Source organism: Pelecanus crispus, chromosome 20 (assembly GCF_030463565.1).
Source record: "Pelecanus crispus isolate bPelCri1 chromosome 20, bPelCri1.pri, whole genome shotgun sequence".
NCBI lineage: Eukaryota > Metazoa > Chordata > Aves > Pelecaniformes > Pelecanidae > Pelecanus > Pelecanus crispus.
This window is the reverse complement of record NC_134662.1, coordinates 697,012-717,980: the sequence shown is the minus strand read 5'-3', so window position 1 is coordinate 717,980 and position 20,969 is coordinate 697,012. Positions and strand designations below refer to the sequence as shown.

General features: G+C 43.4%; 1 protein-coding gene across 1 annotated transcript in view; it reads right to left on the bottom strand.

The window, feature by feature from the left end:
* LOC104029310 (ceramide synthase 4) overlaps positions 1–14,953 on the bottom strand; it is a 28,805-nt gene extending 13,852 nt beyond the window's left edge. Inside the window, exons 1-4 of the mRNA XM_075723457.1 lie at positions 14,803–14,953; positions 11,524–11,697; positions 3,964–4,081; positions 1,255–1,373 (exon numbers count right to left, since the gene is read on the bottom strand). Of these exons, the coding sequence (XP_075579572.1) occupies positions 1,255–1,373; positions 3,964–4,081; positions 11,524–11,696 (410 nt within the window). The 5' untranslated portion in view covers position 11,697; positions 14,803–14,953. The remainder of the gene's footprint in view (positions 1–1,254; positions 1,374–3,963; positions 4,082–11,523; positions 11,698–14,802) is intronic.
* Positions 14,954–20,969: the final 6,016 nt, after the last annotated feature.

Genomic DNA, 20,969 nt, shown 5'->3' with positions numbered 1-20,969 from the left:
CTACAATGACAGAGGTGATAAAGGGCAGGTGGAAGGACACCATCCTCAGTGAGTTGAGTCAGAAAAGTATTTACTGTTTACTATTTACTGTTACTATTATGTGTACCATTATATGTGTATATATATATGTATATGTATTATATGTATATATGAAGTCAGCTGAGTGCAGGAGAACTTGATGGAAACAGATTAAGCATGATTGCTTTACAACTCCTCATCCACAGATTTGTAACTGCAACTATCTGGAATATTACAAATAAATAATACACCAACTTTTTTTTCTTTTTTCTTTTTCAATTAGCGTTTTTAGGCAGGGGTTTTGAATTAGAGGTTGAGTGCTAAATGGAGCATGAGGTGACTAGCTCAGACTTGATGCCTACCCTATGGATACACACTTCTAGACAGATGCACTGCAGGTATTTAATGATTTATTTCACCTCTGTGGCTTTCCTGGGAGAACCTACTTCCTTATACAAATAGCAGAGCAGCCACTCACAAGTACGACAAATGTTACCAAGCTCAGCAGAATCCTCCTTTTCTGTGGAAAGCTTAACTAGGACTAACATTCACAGACTGGCTGACGTGAGATTTGTTTTTTGCCTCCACGTAATAAGGAGAATTTCCACACAGCTGTTTGCAAGAAATGTTTTGCTCTTTGGAAAACACAAACTTTCACATAGGCCTCTTTTTCTGCCACTATGAAATGGTGCTGGTTTTTGACTTTCAGGATGCTGAAGTCAACTGACAGCAGAATACAGTTTAGCCCCCTGCCTGTGACTTTTGAGAGCAACAGTGTGCAGAACAGTTGCAGAAAAGATGCAGCAGAAGGAATCAGCTTGCAGTGTGGCAAAGGGAAGTCATGGGAAAGGCAACAGAAAGGCTGACTATTTTGGAGGCACCAGAACAGCAGCAAAGCAGCAAGAAACAGCAAGATGCAAAACAGTAGGGATTTTTTCAGGTACAGTTGTGTTTCAAAGCAGAATACCAGTCTTACAAAGTCAGAAACAGAGGCCCTATAAGGAATAAAGGTGAGACAGGAGTAAAAGGATACTTCAGAGTGAAAATAAAGGGGAAAGGCAAGGAACATTTCAGTAACAGAGAAGGAGCAGAGTTGCAGAAGAACCAGGTGGGACAGGGAAGACCCAGTATGCTCCCTGAGTAGGGGTGGAAGGCAGGCTGGGAGGCAGTGAGCTGCCTGTGGAGCTCAGCTCCAGTGAAAGGCCCCTGGCACTCATGGCTTGCGCTCCCGCTCACCAGGCCTCACAAAACTTCTTCGACAGGCTGGGTCGGTCTGTGTTCCTCCGGCACCGGAACCACCTCTCCACCTTCCTCACCGGCAGCTCGCACTGTTTGGCTAAACTGATCAGCTCACCCTGGAAAACAGGTGAGGAAGCAGGGTTCAGATCCAGGTTCGAAGGTCAGAAGGGGCAATATGGGCATCTCATCTGACCCACCACAGAGCCCAGCTGGAGGCTCCTGGCAAGCCCAAATCTGTTCACGCTAAGGCATCTTTCAGAAAGCTGTCCCTTCTTAGTGTAGAGACCTCAGAGAGTAGAAAATCTTTCCATTCCCCCTGTAAGCAACTGGTTATTAATGCTAAATGTTGAAACTTTACATTTTTTAGGTGAACTTCTCCAGTTTCAACTTTCAAAATCCTGTCTTGTCTCCTTACAGGAGTTTGTTGTCGAATCACTTCCACACCCTGTCTTCAGACACTGAGTCCCTTAAATCTGTCACTCCAAGAAAGATTTACTGCAGCTTAAATAATTTTTAAAGGTCTGCACCGAATCTTGTCGTGCCTTTCAGCATTCTGATGCAGTGTTCAGCCAACAACCTGACTGACTTAATGAGCAGAGGCAACACCATTTTCCTACCACATGTTCTCCCGTTGTGGTAAACCTGTTAGGGATAATTTTTCAATAGATTACCCACAGAAATCCTGCAATTACCTTCCTTCTTGTCCTTAGGGTCTCAAGAGTTTGACATGTGACGTGAAAGAAGTTTGTCATGTTTTATATTCCTTCTGGAAGTGTCACCATGGATAGCCTTATTTTTTAAGTAAAGCAATAGTTTTTCATGGAATGCATTTACCTTAATGGTATCATGTGAGACTGACTTACATAGTCCGAGCATGTTGTACAAAAGTATGTTCATTACCAATTTTCAGATGTGCTTACTTAGTGATGTCTGTTCTTGTGGTGGAGACAAATGGAGACACTGATTTATAATCTCCATCTGCTCCATAATGTGGAATTCCTCCCAAGGAGAAGGCTACTGAGAACTGCAAAATCTCATCTTGTATTGGACAAGTAAAAACTGACTCATAAGCAGGTGTCTGAGAGTTCATGGGAGAGGGAGGAAGCCAGAAGACTGGCTGAGGTGTAACTTGTGAACAGAGAGAGCAAGGCAGCAGCCAGCCGCACCATTCTTGCTCCACGTCACACTGCTGTCAGGAGTCTCATGGTGACGATATGCTCTGGTATCACAGATTCTCTGGGATAAAAGTGCTGGCTTCAGTGCAATGTGGGTGCAGGGAGAGCTGTGGGAAATCCTGCTTGCAAAGCTGGGCCTTGAGTTGGATCTCTGCAACAGGAGTAGTTTTACTGAGAAATGTGTGGATTTTGCAGACAGACAGGACCACCATACTGGCAAGTGTTCCTGAGAACACTTCCCACTGCTGGGGAGAAGGCCGGCTGCGCAACCCAGATGAATGCCTGCATTTTTATTTTAGCCTCCATTCTTTTACTTTTAACCCAGTACTGAATGTCCTGGGGCTCCACATGCCCCACTGCAATATGAACCATGCTGCAACAGCCTTGTCAAGGCAGCAACGTGTTCACGCTAGGACTACCCCTCGGGACTGGAACCCCAGCACCCTGGTCATACATCCTTGGTAAGGGCTAAAAGCTATTGCTTCAAGGCCAAGAAAGCCTGCAAAAAGGAGCTGAAACAAAATCTGATTCCTTTCCCTACCACAGTGGTCACATCCAGGGACTTCACTGACAAGGTTAAATCCTAATACTGCCTGACAATTCACAATCCTGCCAATGCTTTTTCCCTTAGCAGCAGCCATTATAACTCTGGATTATCCTGCCAAGTTCTTCAAGATCTCTTCTCATCACTCATGGGAAAACTACCCACCATTTGTGTCTGCAGTTTTCTGATGCTCCTTACAATCTCTGTGATGATGGCCAAGACTTTAGTTGGTTTCCTGAAAGGCCAATCTCAAACTCAGGGATTGCACAGCAACAGAATGACCCACCCCAGAACGAGAAGCATCAAGCAACCCACACCTGTTAAGCTGCAAGGACTAGCAACATGGGAGTCAGTTCAAGGCAGCTGATGTGACAGGAATTTGCTAATATATCAAAAGAAGCCATCACAGAATCACAGAATGGCTGGGGTTGGAAGTGACCTTTGGAGGTCATCTGGTCCAACCCTCCCACTCAAATAGAGCTACCTAGAGTTGGTTGCCCAGCACCATGTCCAGACAGCTTTTGAGTATCTCCAAGGACGGAGATTCCACACCCTCTCTGGGCAACCTGTTCCAGTGCTTGGTCACCCTCACAGCAAGGAAGTCTTTCCTGATGTTCAGAGGGAGCCACCTGTGTTTCAGTTGTGCTATGTATGAGACAAACACAGAAGGGAACAGGAGTTGTCATTACTTCCTTTGAGAGAACAGTTTCCTGTCCACAGAAGTTTGGGATTTAAATTTTTTCAATGCTACCTATAGAAAGCTGCTACTCCACATGTTCAGAAGCAGAACTGATAGCTGATGGCATTTGCAGAATGAGTCCTGTGGCTGGCTGGTGTCAGGTGGCCAGTGCTCTAGTGGTTCCTGCTGCTTTGTTGAGCTTCCAAGTACGAGTGGCATTACCAAACTTCAGGATTGCAAATGTGATTTTATTTTGCTAAGGACACAAGGGTTAAATCTAGAGGAAAGCAAAGGAAGAAAGGACTCACCTCTTCAGGGTTCTTGCAGCGCGTACTGTAGAATGTTTCCAGTGTGGGGTTGGGCTGAGCTTTTGGTCTCTGCTTGTCTCTCACACCCAGTTTGCTACTGAGGGGCAGGGCTATGGCTCTGCAAAAGAAAAGATAAAGATTCAGCCAAAAATAGAACAGTGATTTCTGATATTGCAGCACTGTTAAAACATGATGTAGTACGTAACAGCTGCCTCCCACATTTTGAATCTAAGCACAAGTATCATGTCAAGCAGATAAGATAGACATAGAAACGGAGAAGAAAAAACCCCAAACTTACAGCAGAAACAGCAGGACTTGTATTCTGCTGTCCTGAGCTCTGTGCTGTAATACCCCAAATTACATGAGGTTGGGAAATGCTATATCCTGCTTTGTCAACTTCTGAATCCACTGTGCTTGGGTGTCCAGGATTATGGCCCAGGCTTGCAGAGACAGCCATGATACCTATCATTGGTCTCCCGCTTGCTTGCAGCTTATGCAGAGTACCACACTGATGATAAGGCCTAAATGTTGTTCACTGCTCAATCTAGAACACTGGACACACATGGCATCCACTTGAACTAAGGACTTGGCTCAGGATCAAGAGGGAAGCTCTGTCAGATGTGTGGTATTAATGCAGAAATGTCCTGCTGAAACAGGAGGCCACTTGGTTTTTACTGGAGTAACTTACCTCTGTTTCTCCTAATCCAAGTCAAACATCAGTTGTAAAATAAGGACAGAGCAACCAGAAACCTAGTCACAAGGAATGGATGCTTATGCTAGCTGTGCATCTTCAGTCTTTCATAGCGAAACAACGCACAGAAAAAATCTGCAAAGTTATCAGCGGGTAACAAAACTGGGCATAGAATTGCTGTACTCAACAATTCAACTCCTCCACTACAACCACTCGTCTCTCCCCTGGCAGTAGGAAACAGCCTCATCAATGGTGTGAAGTGAGGTCTGCACAGACACTGCACAAACAGGAAACTTGGCAAATCAACGTTTAAAAAAAAGGCCCAAATTAACTGCATCCTTCTTGAATTTCTGGAGAATTAGTTGTTCTTTATGAATCACTACCTTTCACACGCTGCCACTGGCATGCAATTAGTCTCATTAGAAAAAAGAACAGACTGTCTGCCTAGAAGCACTTTTCAGCGCTGTTGCTAAACACCTAACATGCAAAATCTCTGAAAAACCTTATCTCTGCCTTTTGGAGTAAAAGTTTTTTGCTTAAGGTGTTAATGGCTTTCCTGAACGGTTTTGGGTTATCAACTAAATCGGTGTTGAGGGTGGTTACGAGCTGAGTGCTGAGACCCAAGACTGCTCTGCCTGGTCAGTCTTCATGCTGTTCAAGCAAGTCCTCTGATCAGTTATCCCTTATGATTCAGACATGGAACAAGATTTCTTTTTTTTTCTTTTATTACTTGGCAGCAAAAAAGATGTGGAAGCTACTTCACTATGTAGGTGTTTACAGGTGTTTTACTTAAAAATAGTATGGGATATATTTATGACTGTGATTATATGGTGTGGTTGCCTGTGGCCATACAACCTATACTCCATACGCGCATGTGCTTAGGGACTATTTTAGATCAAGTGTCCTTCCAGAAAGGTCTTTTGGAAGTTTTCTTTTCAAGAAACTGTTTCTTAATTTAATTAACAGGTGTCAAAAGCAATTTTATAAACAGACCACCTACCTAAGGAATATTGTAACTTCTATTACATTAAGGCATAAAACACATAATGGTTACACATTCTGCTCACTCGTTCAACAGCTGATTTCCACCTTTCTTTTGCACAGCCCACCAGCCTGTATATCAGTTGTTCTTTTTCATCATCTCTGGGAAATCCCTTTGGTATCACTGGCTACAGGAACATTCAAGGATGTACCAAGACCAATGAAAAAGATATGTTTCTACCATGAGAGAAGGCCCAAGGGTAAGTGTGCTTGCTAGCTACTTTCCAACAAGACACACAGTTATCACAAAAGCTATGTGTAAGCATTGATTAGTTTCAGTGAAATTCAGCTGCACCCTGGCGTTGCTGAATCAGCAGACTGCTGGATGGCAGAGGAATAGAGCCATCAGTGGAAATTTTGTTTTTTAGCTCTGATTGCTCTTAAGAAATGTTTCAATTATATTTTATGATTTGTTTAATATCAAAGGGGTTAACAGTGACATGGACCAGCAGGTCCTGTGCTAAGAACAATGACACAGTATTTCAATGATACCTGTAACTATACCAAAATTGAGAAAACATTTACCTTAAGATCTGCACTAGGTCTTGGTTCTTATATTAAGCATTTCCTTAAGTGGGCCTGGTCTTTCTTTTTTAAAGGTAAGTCATTCAATACAAGCTCCTCTGAAGAGGAATATGTAAACAAGTTCTATTGTTGAAGAAGAACCTTACTGCAGCTTATCAGTCCACACTGAGAACTGAAAGTTCTCAAATTTTCCCGACACATTAAAAGGAAAGAGAATGTTTCTGCCAAGTGTCAAGGCAGCTTGCCAAGAAGTTTTTTATTGAAAAACTATTTAAATTATTCTGACTGATTTCTTAACTGTATTTAATCCCTGTCTTCTGTCTCTCTCCTGCTGGTTTGTTATGGTCATGGCATAAAATCTCACCATAACAGAAACAAGCCAGTTGCAGTTGATGAAGACAGGTTGTAATTAACCAAAGTCAAATTACTTTGTTGTTGAGGTTTTGAGTTTAACCAGGAATTATGGGACCAATCCTACTTTTATGAACATCATTGGGAAATCAAGGCCTGAAATTCTTCCTAAGGGATGTTTGTACATGTTGGATGTGTGGTCTGACTCAGTTTTCAGTTAAATCTTGTTCCAAGCACAACCTTAAAAGGATGATGCTTGTACTGATTTCAACATCACAGATTCATCATCTCAGTTGCAGGGATGGTCTCATCATGGCAATCTACCAGCTTTCTGGAAGACTTCAGAAGGAGAAAGTCTGAGGACCAAACTGTACCACTCTCCACAGCCAGGTAAGGCAAGACACAGTCAGTGAGATGATTCCCATCTCAAGCCTACTTCTTCATCAGTGAGCTTCTCTCACTTCACAGTTTACATGGGAAAGTTCACGGCATTTTATTCAGTAATCACCAAAGAACAAACTGTCTTGTTCAAAACCTGCTGAAGTTGAAACTAAATGGATTAATCATGAAGGGGCATGATACTCCCCCTCCTTGCAACAGTGGGTTACACACGTTCTGCAGAAGGTTTCAGATACAAGATATAATACAAGATACAAGAAATAATTTAACTTTGGGGAGGTTGGGGTTTTTTTTCTCCCACAAGTGTTTTGAATTTATAAGGGTACTAAGAAGTGCAGAACCAGTGACAGCAGCAACCAGAACTTCTATTCTTTGAACTGTACAGTCTCTTTTAGCTTCACGCTTTCCTTTAGCAGAGGGCTAAAGAGGGCTAAAACACCCCTGTGTTCCTGGAATAATCTCTGCCTTCTCTTGGTATTATTACAGGAGAATGCTTCACATTGAAGTTGAACTGACCGTTCTGTTTGATACAAGATCTTAAGCCACTACAGTGCTACTGTCCAAACTGAGTCAAATCAGTTCACATTTTTCATTAAATACTACGTGTCCCACATCTTTGCACACAAAACCCGCCTACAGGACTTAACTGGAAGTTGTTTTCAGATCCTTCCTGATTATTAACAAACAACAGAAGTCTCTGTGCAAAATTAATTTCAGAAAGATACATTTCAAAATAAAATACTTGAAAAGGGTGTCCTCTCCGGTCTTCTGGTTCTGAGTTGAAGTATCTGTTCCCTGCTGATCAACAGTATCCCTTTCTTTTAATGTACAACACATGGCTCACGTACTCTCACAACTCTCCTAAGAAGAGACCTAATCTTTCTGACTAAAATCCTCCTCTAATGCAATTTGGGAACTATTTGGATTCAAATTCACTGACATTGGCTTCAGTTCCCCAACATCCAAAAATCACTGGTCAAGTCCAAAATCAGACAATTAAATTGGATGTAAATTCTGGTTTTCAACTTTCTGCTTTACTTCAGTTTCCACATTTTCCCAGCCACACAGGCAAGAAACACTTTGCAACAGAAGCTGTGATTCCTTCACAATCATAGCACTCCAAGAATTTGATTTTTACAGAAAAGGGTCTCAAACATTAGAACACTAGAAGAGAAGCCGACATCCTGCTTTCAGGCATATGTCAAGAGAAAAGTTCTGCTAAGGTACACAGGTGCTTAAAATCAGGCTCCAAGTTATGGGTGCAGGACATATCTCCTACTCGCAAGCACAATCTGGAAACATCACAGGAAGGGGAGAGGTTCCCAACTTCTAGGTCCTCTCTTTTGTCAGGACATCATTACCTACCTCCCCCAGCACCTGCTTCAGTATTGTGGCAAAGACTAGGAGCACTGCAGCGGTAACAAGCTTTCTGCTCTCCAGCACCGAATGCCCCGTTTTCCCACTTTCCCCAGAGCAAACTGGCTCACAGAAGAGTTGCTTCACCAAAGTGTGAGCTGTTTCTTCTCCCGGAGGGCTGCACCCACAACTTCCTCAGCTCTCCCAGGCCCCACCCAGCTACTGCATGTCCTCTTCCCACAGCCGCCACCTAATCCACAGAATAACTGGTTGTTAAAAGGATGTCACTGTCTCATTTTTTCCCAGATCAGCCAGAAGGTGCCAAGGAGAGGAAAATCCATGCTCGAGGAAGCGGGGTCTTTCCTAGGTTTAATCCCCAAACCAAGAAGATGGAACCATCAGCCAAGCACAGTGGCTGATGCAGTTGCTGAATGAGGGATTGCAGAAAATCCTGTGGGCTTCTCCTGCCTCTTAGTATTTTCCTGGAGTTCTGACACAGATAAATGACATGAACACATTACAGCATTTCTGAAATCCCAGGGCAGGCACCACCAGGAACACAGAGCATATCTACAGAAAAAAGACGCTTTGCACCTGATGCACACTTGCAAGTAATAGGTGAGGGGAGAATAAATTGCCAGAGGCCAAGCTAAAGCCACCAAACCCAAACTTGTATACTCATTACATACACTCATTTTGACCCACAGACGAGATGTACAAAGCTACAAAGTCAAGGCCATCTACACGGAGAATGAGAACACACACATCCTTTCAGTCTGCAATTCTCAAACTTTGTGCAAATTATTTTAAACAGGGCTAGTGCTACTGTACATACAAGGTAACAGAGCAACAGAGGACTTGATTTATACCTCCCATTCACTAGGGGAAGCTTTCTTCTCCAGGATGAACTGAACATGAAACAGTACTGAATGAGTATGAGAAAATGTCATGCTGAAATAAATGACTGCAGAGAGTTAGACAAACAAGAATAAAGCTCAGAACACTGGCTTGTAATTGGCATAGGTAAGATAGTGGTATGATTATAGGTTTCCTGGACCTGTAAAATGGGCTTGTGATGTTATCTTTTTTTAAGGGTGTGACAAGAAGCTTTTATTTAATGAAGTTTGTGAATCAAAACAGCTTTAAAATTAATGAGTAGGACCAGGCCTGTGGAAATTCTCCCAACTGAGGCAGTGCTTGGATGGGAAAGAAAAAAGTCTTTTTACCTGGCCATTGGCATCCTAAAGCAGATGGAAAAGGTATTTAGACTGACTAGGAGTGGTGTGGCAAGAGGAAAGGGAATAAAGGGACAGAGTCACAGAAGCACAGAATCGATGCCGAAAGGCACCTCTGGAGATCATCCAGCCCACCTCTGCTGCTCAAGCAGGGTCAGCTACACAGGCTATGGAGGGCTGTGTCCAGCTGGGTTTCAAGTACCTCCACAGGTGGAGACTCCACTCCCTCTCTGGGGAACCTGTTCCAATGTTTGACCACCCTCACAGTAAAAAAGAGTTTTCTTATGTTTGGATGGAGTACCATGCATTTCCATTTGTGCCCATTGCCTCTTGTCCTGTCACTGGGCACCACTGAAAAGAGTTTGGCTTCTTCTTCCTGTTCATGTCTTGTACTGGGGAGCCTAGAACCAGGCAGTCCCAGTCAATGCAGGACATGGGAGCTAATCTCCAGCTTCACATTGCAAATGTGGCCAAGTCACCAACTGACGGTGCCTACCTGAAAGGAGTACTGTATCCAGCCAAGTCTTGCAGATCAGCAAGGAAGAAATGTGAGTCACTTGTCTTTTAATGGTTACCTATAGCACCTTGGTTCCCGCATCAGTGGAGGTAACAGAGACACCTATGTCTCCAGGAAAGTGCAGGATAAAATCCATGGAATTTATGGAATGCACAATAAACATATTGTTTACAAAGAAGAGATCTGGATTCCAATTCTGTATCATCATAAAATGATTATTTAAAGAATCATTCACACATTTGTGTTTACCTAAAAATACTGGCTATAATTTGGAGGGGGGGTGGTAATTAAAAACATTCTCACAGCGGAGCTCTGAATCATTTCAACTTCTATAAACTTTTCCAAGCTGTCCTTGTATCACAGAGAACCTGGAGAAGAAACATATTTCTAGCCTACAGAGGTCTGCTTCCATTTTCTTGTGCAGCCACTTTTTTAAAAAAGATGACGATGACAAGAACATTTTAATTGTCTTTTTTCCCTCTTTCTAAGCTTAAAAACCCTGTAGATTTGACTAAACTATTTCAAAAGATTACCTCTTCCATCAGCTACTAGGAATAAGGATTTTTCAATCCAGTGAAGACCACTTTGAAGAATATTGAAAATCATGAAAGGGGACTTACTCTGCAGTCTTGACAATGGTTGACACTATGGTAAATATCAGTATCCACCAGCAAATCATGTTGTGTTGCAGATCACACTAACTATTGACTAAACTGCAACAGCACTAGCTCAGGACCTTTATGAAACTCAATGAAACCTGCAGGATTTCTAGCTGTGCCTTTGCCATATCCCCCAAATTTTCTGTGCTGAAGAGTAGTATGCAACACACTCAAATGGCCCTGACCAGAAAGAATCAGCTACAAATGTCTCTACATGGTACTCTCAAGGAAATGACACTCCTGAGCCCAGAGCAGTGGTCAGTGAAATGCACATGTTCGTGTGGCTATGCAGTGCTGAATCTGAGGTCAGATGACTCAGCCCAATCTAATGCATCTTATTCAGGCTTGTCTGTCAGGTGCGACACCCCAGATCTCCATTACCCAAGATAAAGGAGACTTAACTGTATTTGGGTAGTCTAAACATGATTTTTGCTGCACTCAACCCAGAAACAGCAAGTAATGTGCAAAAGAACACAAAACAGTACGTCTGCCTTCTAAAACACAAGCATAAACCTCGTGTAGGGCCTACCTGTTTTACGTGTAGGAAGTCACATTGCTTATAATTGACCTTAAAGGTAGGGTTTGTGTTCTATATTCGACACACTTCTTTAGTCAGTACACAGGGATGGAAAGAAAGAGCTGAAAAATGTACCTCAGCAGACTTTATGACCTGGAGTTTCTGTGGAACTCTTCAGTTGTACATTGGCACAGACAATAAAGCCAGCTTTTGGATGCAAACTGTCAGCATTATCCCTAAAAATCCCCAAACAGTACTAAATAACTTACCTTTCAAAGGCACATCGAATGACAACCAAGATTAAAGCAAAAGGGACACTGAGCAGGAGATCACGAGGCTGAGGGTAATGGACATCTTCAGACTCTTGCATGTCCTCCCAGGTGATTCCTGGGGGCAGCCAGAACTCATGCTGCCACAGCCACTCATTCAGAGAGCGTGCCATCCTGGAAGGAAGAGAGACCAGAATAAACGGAGGAGGACAGCCTCGCACACAGCAAACCTGTCAGCACAAGCCAGTGAAGCAGAGGAAGGATTACACCCTCGCTGAGGTTGCATCTGGTTGTGAAAGCAGAAGAGGTGTGGAACGCATCAGTGCCCAAGGAACTGATAACCTGCTCACAGATTTTTATCAGGTGCTCAGTGACTGCTGACTGCTGGCACAGAACCAAAAAAGGGCTAAAACAGAGATAAGTGGTTCAGAGTTCCACAGAACATTACTGTCATTCTCAGCAAGATGTTTCAGAAAGTTTTAAATTTAATACTGCAGCTTCTCAGGTTCATAAGTTCCTTTCTACAGGACTGACAGCTTGATATCACGAGGATGTGGCAAGTCTGCTCCAGGGCTGGCTGCCAGCTGTTCTTTTATAGGTACATATCCTTATTTTTTAGTCTGTGATCTTTTGTATTTATTTGTTTCTATTCACACATTGCAATTCCACTGTGTGCATGTGTGCATATGTATGCGTTATAATTAATATTATACTGAGACTTCACCTTCAAAAATAAAAAGAGCTATCTTCTGCTTTAAATGATTAAGGAAAGTACTTCCAGGTAAGCATTTCTGTGCTAAGTGGTAAGCTGGATTCTTAATGTAATTTTAAAGACCATGCCTGAAGGTGGGATTTACATATGTGATCAGAGAATTCAGCAGCATAGAAGACAGTGGAATGGGTGTAACAAAGCATTCAACATGAAAATACTGTTGCTAGATAATTCTACCTCATACACAAATATGAGCTGCACTGCCCTTCTATACAGGCTGCTCATTCTAGCTGGTAACAACAAATAGCCCAAACACAAGCTCTGAACAGAAGTCAGACTCTGAGCAGGCACAGACTAAGGAAAGGGGAAGCATGGGAATGAGTTGTCCATTGAGATCATCTGAACAGCACATGGGAAATGCCATCGTATGAAACCAAGGGAAAAAGCATATAATTTAAGCGTCTGACCTGAGTATCATAAAGCATCTCACCCAGTGGAGGCCCAAACCCTGGCCCATTTTCATAGAATCATAGAATGCTTTGGGTTGGAAGGGATGTTTAGAGGTCATCTAGCTCAACCCCCTTGCAGTGAGCAGGGACATCTTCTACTAGATCAGGTTGCTCAGAGTCCCATCCAACCTGACCTGCAATGTCTCTAGGGATGGGGCCTCCACTACCTCTCTGGGCAATCTGTGCCAGTGCTTGACCACCCTCATTGTAAAAAATTTCTTCCTTATATCCAGTCTAAATCTACCCTCCTTTAGTTTAAAACCATTACCCCTTGTCCTGTCACAACAGGCCTTGCTAAAAACATTGTTCCCATCTTTCCTGTAGGCCCCCTTTAAGTACTGGAAGGCTGCAATAAGGTCTCCCCGCAGCCTTCTCTTCTCTAGGCTGAACAACCCCAGCTCTCTCAGCCTGTCCTCGTAGGAGAGGTGCTCCAGCCCTTGGATCATTTTTGTGGCCCCCCTCTGGACCCACTCCAGCAGGTCCATGTCCTTCTTGTGCTGAGGGCCCCAGAGCTGGATGCAGTACTCCAGGTGAGGTCTCACCAAAGCAGAGTAAAGGGGCAGAATCACCTCCCTCAACCTGCTGGCTACGCTGCTTTTGATGCAGCCCAGGATACGGTTGGCTTTCTGGGCTGCAAGTGCACATTGTTGGCTCATGTCCAGCTTTTCATCCACCAGTACCCCCAAGTCCTTCTCTGCAGGGCTGCTCTCAACCCCATCATCCCCCAGCCTGTACTAATATTGGGGGTTGCCCCGTCCCAGGTGCAGGACCTTGCACTTGGCCTTATGGAACCTAATGAGGTTCACACTGGCCCACCTGTCCCAGCTTGTCCAGGTCCCTTTGGATGACATCTCGTCCTTCTGGCATGTCAACCGCACCACTCAGCTTTTCTGCAAGGAGAACTGCCTAACAAATGGAAAATGAATCATACATTTGATTTTGAAGATATCTTTAATTCAGAAGTACTTTCTTTGTTAGTTAAACTGAAGATTTGCATTATTCCAGAATTTTGCAGAGTCTAAGGGATATTGTCTGAATCATAACCTCTTTTCTTGATTTGGACTTTATTATTCATCTGAATGTGTCTTTTGATCTGACTACAACAGGGAAGAACAGGACCCTGTTTCTTCAAATCTGACTCTCATTTCTCCTGGAGCACGCGCAGCCAATTCAGTACAATGACAAAGGTGACAAAGTCATTGGCACATAAAATGAAGATAAACGGGGGTTACAGACTCTTCAGATTCTGTTTTAAGAGCCTGACAATCAAGATGCAACAGTTTTTAAGTTGCCTGCCAAGTCTCGAGTCTCCACAACTCTCTGAGGTCTAGAGTATAACCTAACTTCCCCCATCGAGGTCCTTCCAAGGTGGGAACATCTGCTGCCCACTGTCTGTCCCCTTTTCCTCTGGCAGGGCTGTAGGATCCTTTAGCACTAGTTCCCTTTCCATCTTGCCTTTGGTGATTCAGCAAAGGCACCTGAAGCCAGGTCCATGGGACAGTGGTTACAGGGCTCGTTGTGCATTAAAAAGAGAGAAGTTAGCTGAAGGAAGCATACATACATACATGCTAGTGAAAGCTTTTCAGACTACTCAATAAACATGCTATTAACGAGTATAGCTCCGCTTGGGTGACACAGACATAAGTCCATGGGACAGCCAGCTACTGTGCTGAACAACCTCAGAGCTTTGGTGAACTGTATTTTCAGGATGTCCCTGAGTCTCCTGTAGACTGTGTGAACACAGGTTTCTGCACAAAAGTCTACCGTTATAGAGCAGAAAGTGTCTATGCAGAAGCAAGCTGTATGAGTGTGGGCTTAGTCTGTGATGACTTCAACACGCTGTCACTATGAGATGTGACAGTGTTCCAAAACAGCTTGTGCACTTCAGCTAGGTACTGGATACCTGCTTAGAAAAGTCAGATAACCTAAGCCAGGTGTCTGAAATGCAAAGAGCTTTACAAGGCATGAAAGACACCAACCTCAAAAGTGTTGGTAAACTTCCTTAGCTGCTAAAAATCTCAGCTCTAGTCAGGAAAAGCATGAGAACATCAGAAATACCTAGGAGAACTACAGATAGAAATTACACTTCCTCCCTGCCTCAGCTCTTCAGAAAACACTTCTTCAGTACCACAGGGTTATCCCATGGTTCAGAGACAGCAGGCATACTAGGGAAAGCTGCCATAGTAGCTAGCTTTGCAATTACACAACCAACAATTCTCCCTCCAGGACTCTCTTTATCTGGCAGCAACACAAAAAGATGCAACACACGCTTGGTAGAGGACAGCAGCTGAACTCTGCCAAGGTCTCTCTGTGGGGAGTATATAAAGTAAGTCTTCCAATTTGCTTAGGGGGAATATTCTTAGATTCAAAGCGCTAAGGAAGTAAACAGCCATTATCTAATCTACTCTCATGTGCAAACTATGTATGGTCAGGATCACCTTCCTGGAAGATTTCTTTATCTCTACAGCTTTCCTCACACATCACAAAAATATAGAAAAGGGTACAGCATGAAGCAACATATTTATCTTTTGCACTTTACACAGGCCAAGTTCCCAAGTCAAAACAGCTGGAAAGCTGAAGACAATGGTGTGTCTAAAATGCCCTTTGAGTGCCCACAGAAAAGTATAAGCCTCACAGAGCACCCTGCATTATTAGTGTTATATATCTTTTTATATATATATTTATATATATTTTTAATAATATACAGGACGAAGCCCTCCAGCTCTGAATACAAGTGTAACAGAGAGACAGCCTCTCACACAAAGAAGAGTTCAGCAAGAGCAAAGCAAAAAAACAACACTGCAAAACACCCTCCCATACCTGACACTAAACAGATCAGCATTAGGATTTCACAAACAGTGAGCAAAACAGTAAACGCTGAAAGAACAGCATTAAGTTTGTCACAGAATATACATGTAAGGATGAAATCAATAATAGAGAAGTATGCCATGAGGACAGGGAGGACAAGGCTTTGGCACTCACTGACCCTATACTGTGACAAGATCAGGCACTCAATATATAACCCAACAAAGCTCCTTTAAGTTGACACAGCTAGAATGTCTTGAAGCAACTGGAATTTGTGCAGCCCTGCAGCCCTGTCCACTATATTTACTTTGTTAAATCTTGCCTTTCCTGATTTTTTTTTTTAAACATGTTTTTATCTGAATCCTTAGAGTTACAAAGGTCTCTGCTGTCAGGCTGCCCTGAGCTGCTCCAAGGAAAGCAGAAATTGCTGGGCTGGCCAGCAGGAATGCACCTGCAGTATCTGCACGCTGCAGGGCTCCCTGAACCCCGAGCCATAGATCAGGAACACTACCACACTTAAACCCCTTAGGGACATATTTAATAGTTTCACTTTCAAAGCAAAACTGCTTGAGAAGAAGCACAGCATGTAGCTAGAAAGGTTACTCCTTATCTCACAGGTAAAATGGCTAAGCAGGTTTAACCAGAAAATGTAACTGTTGCTTACATCTTCAAAGAGTTATTCTGCCGTTTCACTTACAGAATCTATTCCCAAGCTAAACATTAATATATAAGTACGTGAACAGTCATGTAAATTTACACGTGAATACAGAATCACAGAATCACATAATCGTTTAGGTTGGAAAAGACCTTTAAGATCATCCAGTCCAACCACTAACCTAACACTACCAAGTCCACCACTAAACCAATTAAGGGTAGAGTAGTAATTTCACGTTTCCTGGCTTGGTGGCTGCATTGTTTTTTAATGGAAGTAAAAACTAGGAATCATTAAGGTTGGAAAGGATTTCTAAGATCATCAGTCTGACCATCAACCCAACACCCCCATGCCTACTAAACCATGTCCCCAAGTGCCACGTCTACCCGTTTTTTGAACACTTCCAGGGATAGTGACTCCACCACCTCTCTGGGCAGCCTGTTCCAATGCTTGACTACCCTCTCCGTCAAGAAATTTTTCCTAATATCCAATCTAAACCTCCCCTGGTGCAGCTTGAGCCCATTTCCTCTCGTTCTATCGCTAACTACTTGGGAGGAGAGACCAACACCCACCTCACTACAACCTCCTTTCAGGTAGTTGTAAAGAGCAATAAGGTCTCCCCTCAGCCTCCTCTTCTCTAGGCTAAACAACCCCAGTTCCCTCAGCTGCTCCTCATAAGATGTGCTCCAGACCCTTCATCAGCTTCCTTGCCCTTCTCTGGACACGTTCCAGGACCTCAATGTCCTTCTTGTACTGAAGGTGGAGGAGAAACAGAAAGAGAGGGAAGAGTTATGAGTCTTTGTAAAGAACTGGGTAATTACCCTCTCACTCTGAAGACTACTAGCATTTTACAGCTACAGCGTTACGCCAGACATTATTGCATTAGCCACTATTCACTGCTTATACTGTTAATATAAAGATCCATCATGAAAGAAAAGATTACACTGGAGTTTTCAATTTGCTTCTAAACCAAGAAAAAGATCCATATTTTTTTAAAAAAGCTTACACTGGATTTTTTAATTTGCTTTTTGACTAACCAATATTCCTTCTCCCAACCCTCCTCCCCCTGCCTTAACCTTAGCGCAGCAGATCCTGGTAACATTGATGTGACAGGGATTTTGGTCTTTGCTGTAGGAATTCTGAACCCAATAGCACAGAACTTGCAACTTATTTCCAAATTACAACATACAACTTGCGAAGTTGTTTCCTCCTCTCTACCTCAGGAAGCTGTTGATTTTAGGACTGGCCAAGACTTCACTGGGCCACTTTCAACTTTTTGCTATGACAGGCAACAATAATCCCTTCAATAAGGGCACCAAGCTGTATTAGAGGTGTCTCAATGTTTTTGCATCAATTGCTTGTACTAGAAAGCTGTTCTGAAACCCTCTGGTGGGTACAAAATAACCACAATAAAGAATTTTAATGCCATTTGTTTTTGTATTAACACTGGGTATGCTGCTTTTGGCTGGCATAGAGTTAATTTTCTTCATAGTAGCTAGTATGGGGCTGTCTTTTGGATTTGGGCTAAAACCAGTGTTAATAATACAGAAATGTTTTCATTATTGCTGAGCAGTGCTTACACAGAGTCAAGGCCTTTTCTGCCTCTCACCCCACCCCACCAGTGAGCAGGCTGGGGGTACACAAGAAGCTGGGAGGGGACACAGCCAGGACAGCCTACCCCAACTGACCAAAGGGGTATTCCACACCATATGATGTCATGCTCAGCATATAAAGCTGGGGGAAGAAGGAGGAAGGTGGGGACAGGGGGACTTACGGTGTTTGTCTTCCCAAGTCACTGTTACATGTGACAGAGCCCTGCTTTCCTGGAGATGGCTGAACACCTACCTGCCTGCCGATGGGAAGCAGCAAATGAATTCCTTCCTTTGCTTCTGTGTGCAGCTTTTGCTTTACTTATTAAACTGCCTTTATCCCAACTCATGAGTTTTCTCACTTTTACTCTTCTGATTCTCTCCCCCATCCCACCGGGGGGTAGTGAGCAGCAGCTGTGTGGTGCTTAGTTGCCGGCTGGGGTTAAACCATGACAGTCCTTTTTGGTGCCCAACATGGGGCTCAAAGGGTTCAAGATAATGACAGATTTGATTGGAATGTGCTAGGTTTAATTTATAGCTGTTATTGTTGATTGGCTATTAATTGACAGGCTCCCATGCTTGCCATGGGGCTTGCTCACCTTACTATACATTAGAGCCTAGTGATAGCTAGTGGCTGTTTTTTGCTTTCACTGCTTGCTGTACTGCTTATCATCTACTATGCTGTGCCTAGGAACATTTTGATAACAGCAATGGTGATGCACCTGGGCTGGCAGATGGCCAGGGCATCGCTGCTGTTTCTGTGCTGCTGTACTGGACAGACTGGAACCCCAGTGTGAAGTCGAATTGAAGGGACTGCGACCTGTGGATGAGTCCACGTGGGAGCAGGGCACCCCAAAGCGTCTGTGGCCGTAAGTCCACACCAGAGCAGGTACATCTTGAAGCATCCGTGACCATAGTTATGTCTGTGCCACAACACATGTTCTTCTGCAGGGATTGTGGCCCAAGGTTAAGTCCATGCTGCAGCAGGTACACCTTGAAGCACCAGGTCACGCAGAAGCACCTCAAAGTATGTGGCCATGGATAAGCCCACAACAAAGCAGGCACACCCCTGGGGGAACTGCAGCCATGGGTAAGGCCGTGTTGGAGCGGGTTCACTTCTGAAGGGACTGTGGCTGTGGGTAAGGCCACGCTGGAGCCGGTCTATCTCTGAAGGCATTGTGACCCATGGATAAGGCCACGCTGGAACAGATGCACCTCAAAGTGACTGTGGCTGTTGATAAGTCTATGCTGCAGCCCTGAAGAGACTGTGGCTCATAGGTAAGGCTCCACTTGGAGCAGGTACACCCCTAAGGGACTGCAGTCTGTGGATAAGTCCAAGCCAGAGCAGCGGCAAGGGGAGGAGTTAATTGCAATGTTAAACACTACAGTCTGGTCTAAAAGGACAAGGGGTGAAGACTGTAATGAAAATACCTTTAAATTGTTTGTAACCTGGGATCTGAGTTGCATGTTATGGGAATTACTATAGCAGGAACTCCTTGTTGCTAGTCAGGCTAGGAGCAAGGGGAGGAGTTCATTGCAATTTTAAACCCTATAACCTGGCCCAATGGATATACCTTTAAATTGTTGTAACCCATGACCTGAGTTGCATATTACAGGAATTACTATAGAAGTAATTCCACTGAACCAGTAGAGGACAAGTCTTAGAAGAAGCAGTGCAAGTGCAGCAGCGACCTGACTTGAGCTGGCTTTGGTGCCCAATAACTCTGTGCAACACACCACTTCTCCTGTCCTGAGTGACCATCATAACAGATGGAGCCCAAAGTCATGGACTAAATGAACTCAGTGGACATTTTGTGGACATTTGTGGACATTTTAAAGACATTTTATAGGAGTGGTCCATAGACTAAGGGAATGATAACTATGTATTATATCAAAGGATGGGAAGGGGAGTGGTGGTTAATAAGGATGTATTGGATGGTGTGGGACCTATTCAGGTTAGTTGCCAGTTGGGGTTAAACCACGACACTGGGCTTCACCACAAACAACTTGTTCTTACTGCTTATGGAACAGTACTTTTCTTTCATAGTCCATTGTCTAGGCTAAATAAGTCCACTGCTTCTGATCCTCTCTATATTGTATACAGCTAATACAACTAGCTATAGCCAGAGAAACGGAAAACGTTTCTTTGCACATTCCTCTGTTTCTGACTAGATTCTGTTTCTGAACAGGATTTCTGAGAGGCATGTCTAGCATTAACATCTGCATTTTTAATACAAATTTCTGCTTTTAGTCCCCAAATACACAACCCTGCACACTGTGCTATTCAAGGTCACCTCATTCCTCTTACTTGGCTACGAAGGCCTTCCAATTCTTGATTATACAGGAGATGGTCCATTGTCTGCAGGTGGATTATGCAGGTTTGTGGGTGGACAATGCCACAGGTACAAACATCCCTGAAGTGTCTCTGGGCCAAGCCATTTAGGTCTGCCAAGTCTTATTAGCTTAAGTGCAGCATCATGCTAACAACATTGCTGCCAGAACCTGCATAGGTATTCCTGCAGAAGACTTCCTGGTATAGCCAGTTTTCCCAGGACTTAATTAACCACCAGCTGCATAGTACTGCCACAGGGGAAATTATTAGTTAATGTGGAAGCACACCACCATAACGATGCAGTTACATTGCTTCTTGATTCAAGCTGCTTTATTTTTGACATGGGCCTATGGCTGAAATAATTAAAACCAAAAAAAGCCTCTTCAATCTTGATATGCTGGAGAGCAAAATGGAGAGGCTTGTTCTATCTTTCTGAGAAGCAGCTGGGGTCAAGAAACAGAGTCCTTTGCATATTTATAAAGGTTCCCTGTTATTTCAAATTGGAAGAGCCATTGTATTCTAGTCCTGCTCTGGTCCCGGCTTCCTGAATTTGGGTTACCACTATGTACTGTGCATTTGAACCTTTAACTAACTTTGCTAAGAAATCAATTATTCAAGAATTCCATGGGTAAATTCTCTCCTGATAGCTCTTGGCAGTTTCTTACCTATTTGATACTTCCCATAATCCTGATGTCTTCTACTTTAACTACAACTACCTGTTACAGCTGCACAAGACAAGTTACAAGTTCTGACATGAAGTTTACTGCACCTCTCTTATGGAGAGATAAAAAATTTTAACAAAGAAAGCTCAGATTAACGTGACATAGGCTATCTTTTGAACACCTAT